General features: G+C 34.5%; 1 protein-coding gene across 1 annotated transcript; it reads right to left on the reverse strand.

The window, feature by feature from the left end:
• Positions 1-6,355: 6,355 nt before the first annotated feature.
• LOC131822574 (olfactory receptor 4C11-like) lies at positions 6,356-7,288 on the reverse strand. Its single transcript, XM_059158864.1, has one exon. The coding sequence runs from the start codon at positions 7,286-7,288 to the stop codon at positions 6,356-6,358; it is 933 nt and encodes a 310-aa protein (XP_059014847.1).

Genomic DNA, 7,288 nt, shown 5'->3' on the forward strand with positions numbered 1-7,288 from the left:
ACAAGTAGCAATACTCAAGAGATGAACCGTATTAATTTTATGAGGATAGAACTTTTTTTTTCTTTTTTTTTTTTTTTTTTTTAATTTGGAGCTGGACCTGCCAGGATCTCCTGGCACTAATGTTTAGTCCTTGCTTACACCCCGCATCTTCAGTTGGGGTTTTGTGCTATGCTCCTCAAGCACCTGGAGCATGGACTTCTCCAATAGCCCATAGAAACTTTGCCTTTAGTGGGTAGCATTGTACTCTGCACTTGGCTGCTGAAGCACATGTCCTGGGTCTAATTCATAAGGCACCATTTTGCAGATTAGAAACAGATGGCCTTTTCTCATGCCACATTCTATTTATTTCCTAATAATAAAATTTCTGAGTCATTCTTTATGTATGATAAAAACTAAATTTTCAAATATAATTTGGTTACGTAGAATTTTAATTATGGGATGCCTGGGTGGCTCAGTCAGTGAAGCATTTGCCTTTGGCTCAGGTCATGATCTCAGGGTCTTGGGATCTAGCCCTGCATTGGGCTCCTTGCTTGGTGGGGATCCTGCATCTGCCTCTGCCTGCTTCCCCCTCTGCTTGTCTGCTCACTCTGTCTCTGAGAAGTTAATAACTAAACATCTTTTAAAGAATAAAATAAAATTTTAATTGTAACAGAGTTCCAAGTTATACACTAATTTTTACAAATATTTATATATCTTTTTTCATGGGAAATACATTTTTAAGGTCAGTTACTATATGACCTTTTATTCTGTAAAAATGATCACTAGGTTTAACATTTATCTGTTTTTCATGGCTTTACTGGATACATACCACATAATAAACAATCTACTTATTTAAAGTAAATAATCTAAAGGTTTTTAGTATAGAAGGCTGTGAAACAACCATTAACTAATTTTACAATATCTTTGCCACTCTAATTACAATATCTTTGCCACCTATTCCACTTGCCCCTTTTAGTCACCTGTCATTCCTCTCCATCACCATCACTAGAAGTTCTAGGCAAATAGTAATCTACTTTTTTCTTTTTTCTTTATTTTTTTTAAGAAAGAGAGCTCACAACCAGGAGTAGTGGGGGAGGGGCGGGAGAGATTCTTAAGCAGACTCCATGGTGGGTATAGAGCATGATAGGCCTAATCCCATGATCACGAGTTCATGATCTGAGCTGAAATCAAGAGTCTGAACCTGAACAGACTGAGCTGCAAAGGCTCCCCTATAATCCACTTTATTACTCTATAGATTAACTTTTCTAGACATTTCATATAAAAGGAATTATAAAGTAGGTTTTCTTTTTTAACCTGTTTCTTTCATTTATCAGTAAGTTCTTAACATTAGTTTCACCCATATTGTGGCAATTATCAGCATTTGTTTCTTTTTTGTTAATGAATAACCTTCCATTTTATGAATATATAATTGACCCATTCATCAGTTGTTTGAACTGTAGATTTTCCCCCATTTTAACTCTTATGAATAATGCTGCTATGAATATTGGTGTACAAGTTTATGTGAAGATATATTTAATTTCCCTCGGGTAGTCATTTAAGATTAGAACAGCTAGGTCATTGTTTTTATATGTTTAATCTTTTGAGGCACTTCCACATCGTTTTCCAAAGTGGTTGCACCACTTAACATTACCACAAATAATTTATGAGAACTCTAATTACTCCACCACCTCACTAAAACTTGTCATTACCTGACTTTTTTGATTCTAGACATCCTAGTGGGTGGAACATGGTGTCTCATTATGACTGAGGTTTGCATTACCAATTATCTGAAGGTGTTAACATCTTCTCATGTTCTTTTGGACATTTGTATGTTTTTTTGGAGTAGTGTTTATTCAGATATTTTGCCAGTTTTTAATTTGGGTTAGTGCCTCTTTAATTATTAAGTGGTAGGAGTACTTTATAGAGTCTGAAAACAAATTCCTTATCAGATACATAATTTACAAAAAAAGAAAAAATCCTGTCTTGGTGGCTCAGTTGGTTAGGCATCTGTCTTCTGCTCAGGTCATGATCTCAGGGTCCTGGTATCAAGCCCAGCATCAGGCTCCCTGCTCAGTGGGGAGTCAGCTTCTCTTTCTCCTTCTCCCCCTATCTTCTCTTCTTACTCTCCCTCTCAAATAAATATAATCTTTAAAATATATACATATATGATTTACAAGTATTTCCTCCCAATATATGAGTTGATATTACACTTTGTTGACAATTTTCAGTATAATAGGTATTGATTTTTGTGAAGTCTAAGGCAGCCAATCAAAGTCATTATGAGGTATTCATTTGCAATAAAATATTTGTTTATTTTCCACTCATGAGAATAAAATTTTTTTTTAAAGATTTTATTTATCCATTTGACAGAGAGAAATCACAAGTAGACAGAGAGGCAGGCAGAGAGAGAGAAGCAGGCTCCCTCTGAGCAGAGAGCCCGATGCAGGACTCAATCCCAGGACCCTGAGATCATGACCTGAGCCGAAGGCAGCGGCTTAACCCACTGAGTCACCCAGGCGCCCCGGGAATAAAATTTTTAATGACATTCACTGTTCTCCTTTTTTTTTTTTTTTTTTTTTTCTGTGAAATGAACACTAAATTTGAAAGGGATTTTTTTTTTTTTTGAGAGGGCTTAATTATATTGGTAAGGTGTTATTTAGTAATAAAAATCTTTTTGTGAGATAAATCTTACATATAATGCAGACCTTTTTAAGAATAAAGTTTGATGAGTTTAGATAAATGGCTCACATAGCCAATAAGAAATTCAAGACCTAGAATACTTTCATTAACCCAGAAAGTTCTGTCAAGTTCCTTTTCAGTTAATTCCCTCAGATGCAACTACTGTCCTGATTTCTATCACTCTGTTTTAGTGTTGTCTATTCTTTATCTTCATGAAAATTGAATCACAGCATTTACTCATACTGTGTAGTCTCTGTTTTGGGATTTATCATATTGTTGTGCATATCATTAGTCCATTACTTTTCTTTGTTGGAGATTATTCTGTCTATCCTGCTGACTTGTGCCTTTCAAGTGCAGTGTATTTGCATTTAATGGAACTGTTAAATTTTGGGGAGTAAATTCATATGATTTTAGTTTACTTTTTTGTCCTCTTTATAACTTATTTTACTTCTTTTCTATATTTTTTTAGTTAAAAGAGTAAATGGTTTTTGTCTATTATTCAATTTTCTCTTCTTAACATCTTTATTTTTATTTTTGTAAAACTCTATTTTTTAGAGCAGTTTCAGGTTCACAGGAAAACTGAGCCAAAGCTATGGCGATTACCTTCATCTCCCCTCATTAACAAATAAGCAGAGAGACTGAATAGACATTTTCCAAAGACATACAAATGGCCAACAGATGCATCAAAATGTGCTCAACAACATATATCATCAAGGAGATACAAACCACAATCATAATGAGATATCACATCACCTCTGTTATACTAATTATTATCGAGAAGATAAGAGATATGAAATGTTGGTGAGGGTATGAAGTAAAGAGATCCCATGCACACTATTGATGGGTATATAACTTGGAACAGTTGTTATGGAAAAAGTATAGTGTTTCCTCAAGAAATTAAAAGTCAAACTACCATCCTTTAATCCTACTGTTGTGTATATATCCAAAGGATTAGAAATCATGATTGTGAAGGGCTATCTGTATTCCTAGGTTCATTACATCATTATTCACAGTTGCCAAGGTGTGGACACAAGCTCATCCTTGACTGATGAATCAGTATAGGAAATGTGAGACATATATTATTCAGACATTAGAAAGAAGGAAACTCTGCCATTTGCAATATCATGGATGGAGCTGGAGGGCTTGATGTTAAAGAGAACATGCAACACATAGAAAGAGATGTTTTGAAAGATCTCACTTATATGTGGAAATGATATAGTTCAATTCAGAGAAGCAGGGATAGAATGGTGTTACCAGGGGCCAGGCACTGGGGGAAATGGAAAGATGGTGTCTCTAGGGTGCATGACTTCAGTTACATAGAATGAATAACTCTAGAGATCTAATATATAGCTAGGTCACTATAGTTAACCATTCCATATGTATATTTGGAATTGCAAAAAGGATAGATCTTTTTTTTTTAAGATTTTATTTATTTATCAGAGAGAGAGAGAGCACAGGCAGACAGAATAGCAGGCAGAGGCAGAGGGAGAAGCAGGCTCCCCACTGAGCAAGGAGCCCGATGTGGGACTCGATCCCAGGACACTGGGATCATGACCTGAGCCAAAGGCAGCTGCTTAACCAACTGAGCCACCCAGGCGTCCCAAAAGGATAGATCTTAAATGAAGTCTTGAGTGCACACACATAAAAACACACACACAGTAGTAACTATACAGAGAAGATAGATGTGCTAATTAGTTAGATTATAGTGATCTATTTATATATATATATTTCAGTTATATAAATTTATTTATGTGTGTGTATGTATATATATAAATATATATAAAGTTATATAACATATATATAATATATTATATATAACATATAATGTGTTATATATAACATATAAAGTTATATAACATATAAAGTTATATATGAAGTGATATATATATATATATATATATATAAAATTATTGTACATCAATGTGCCAACTTCTGGACACTAATGCAATCAGTAGCCTTCATAATATCCTCTAGAAGCAAAAAGTAGTGAGAACACTAAAACCATGGTATTTTAATGACATTATTTTTAAAACAATGGGTATTAAGGAGGGCACATATTGCATGGAGCACTGGGTGTTATATGCAAACAGTGAATCATGGAACACTAAATCAAAACTAGTGATGTACTGTATGGTGATGAATATAACATAATAAAATTTAAAAAAATTAAAAAGCAATCTTTGACAAGAAGAAAATATTGGTTTTGAAAAGCTTTCCAGTTAAATAAAGGAGAACAGCATTAAAAATGAAATGGAATTTTGTCACAGTTACTAAAGATGTGTTATACTTGAATACACTGATATCAATGAATTTTATTTATTTACTAAGTTTTTTATTTAAATTTCAGTTAGTTCACATACAGCCTAATAGGAGTTTCAGGTGTACAATTTAGTGATTCAACACTTACCTACCATATACCCAGTGCTCATTACCACGAGTGTACTCCTTTATCCCCATCATGTATTTAACTGTCCTCCTACCCATCTCCTCTCTGGTAACCAGAAGTTTGGTCATTATAGTTAAGAATTTTTTTTTTTTGAATTGCCCCTTCTCTATGTTTTTACTGTACCCATTTTTTTCTTAATTTTTACATGAGTGAAATCATATAGAATTTTTATTCTCTGACTTGTTTTATCATAATACCCTCTAGCTCCTTGTCATTGCAAATGACTATATCTCATTTCTCATTCTTATTTATGACTGAGTAATACACTATATATATAGTGTATTACTATACACTATACATGACTATACACTATAGTCTATATACACTATATACACTATACATAGGTAAATACATGACTATATATATATATATATATATATATATATATATATATATTTCATCATTTGATGGAAATGGGTTTTGTCCATAATTTTGTTATTATAGATATTGTTCCTATAAATATTGGGGTGCATGTGTACCTTTGATTTAATATTTTTGTGCTCTCTAAAATGAATGAATTTTAAAACTTCATGATATCACCCCTGGCATGCACATATTTGAAGAGAGGCTGATAATCTACTTTGCTCACTATAAGCATCAAAATTCTATTGGTAATTCTAACTTGTCAATAAACACTACGCCTTCTCTAGGAAAGTACAGATAAATTGGCTTCCTGCCGCAAAAATACATTCCCTCTAATTCTGTTAACTAGAGACGAGTTCACTAAGTATTTCTGAATGCCTCTCATACTTTCACTTATTCCATTGATAAACCCAATTTCAGATGAAATAATATACACTTTTTTCCCTTTAAATTAGGTTCTACCTTTCTGTACTACAATCTCAGAAAATACGTTGCATCTATGATGTATTGTAATTTATGAGGTAGTTTTGACCCCATAGGTTATTTCACTTCTTTTCCTTTTAGAGTTGCAGAAGTATCTTGTTGTAGCTCCTATAGGAGGATATATATAGCTCTTCCTATAGGAGCTATAGCAAGAGACTTCTACAACTCATATTTCATATTATGAAATATGAGCATTTCATAACCCATAGTGTCAAACTTGAGCTCTCAGGGGAAGAGACCAGGCTGGCACTATGAGGAAAGCTACAAGTTTGAGGACAGAGGTAGAAAAAAAAAATAAGGAAATCATATTTATTATTTATTATATTAGAGAGTGTTGGGCAAGTGGATGTACACTATCATATTTGATATCTGTACATGTTTAAGGAATCCGCTTAAGTCCTCAATTCATCTTTTGCTTTCTGTGGTAATTTTAATATACCAGAGCTTTCTCATGGCATTTTTCACTTCTGCATTCCTCAAGGTGTAGATGATTGGGTTGAGAAAAGGGGTCCCAATAGTATAAAATACAGTCACGATCTTGTCCATGGGGAAAGTGGTTGGGGGGCATGTATATATGAATATACATGGACCAAAGAATAAGATTACTACTATGATGTGAGAAGTGCAAGTCGAGAGAGCTTTTTTCCTCCCTTCTGCACTGTGGTTCCGCAGTGAATGCAAGATGACAATGTATGAGATCATCAGAATCACAAAACTGCTTGAGCAAATGGCCCCACTGTTAGACACCATTAATAGGTTGATCATATATTTGTCCATGCAAGCAAATTCCAGCAAGGGCTGCAAATCACAGCAGTAATGATCAATCAAATTGGGTCCACAGAAAGGCATTCTCAATGCCAAAATAATCTGGGCTATAGAATGGATAAAAGACCCTATCCATGCAAGAATGATCAGGGTGGTGCAGACCTGTCGTCTCATGATGGTTGAGTAATGTAAGGGCTTACAGATGGCCACATAGCGATCCACAGCCATGAGGATGAGCACAAAGATCTCCATACAGCCAAATAAATGTAGAGCAAAGACTTGAGTCATGCACTCATTGTAAGATATAGTTCTTTGTGCAGAGAGTGAATCCACAATTAGTCTGGGGGCTGTTGTAGTTGAGAAGCAGGAATCAGCAAGGGACAAGTAAAATAGGAAATAATACATGGGGCTCTGAAGTGTCCGACTGAACTTGATGGTCACAATAATAAGCAAATTCCCTATCATGGTTCCCACATAGAAAATGGAGAAGATTACAAATACCATCTTCTTTTTCATAGGCTCTTGGGCCAATCCTAACAGTATGAATTCAGTTACGCTGATATTTTGCCACAT

The sequence above is a fragment of the Mustela lutreola genome, chromosome 1 (genome assembly GCF_030435805.1).
Source record: "Mustela lutreola isolate mMusLut2 chromosome 1, mMusLut2.pri, whole genome shotgun sequence".
NCBI lineage: Eukaryota > Metazoa > Chordata > Mammalia > Carnivora > Mustelidae > Mustela > Mustela lutreola.

Bases quoted from the DNA above. Each gene is read 5' to 3' on its own strand.
- LOC131822574 (XM_059158864.1), bottom strand. From the start codon at position 7,288: ATGTGGCAAAATATCAGCGTAACTGAATTCATACTGTTAGGATTGGCC.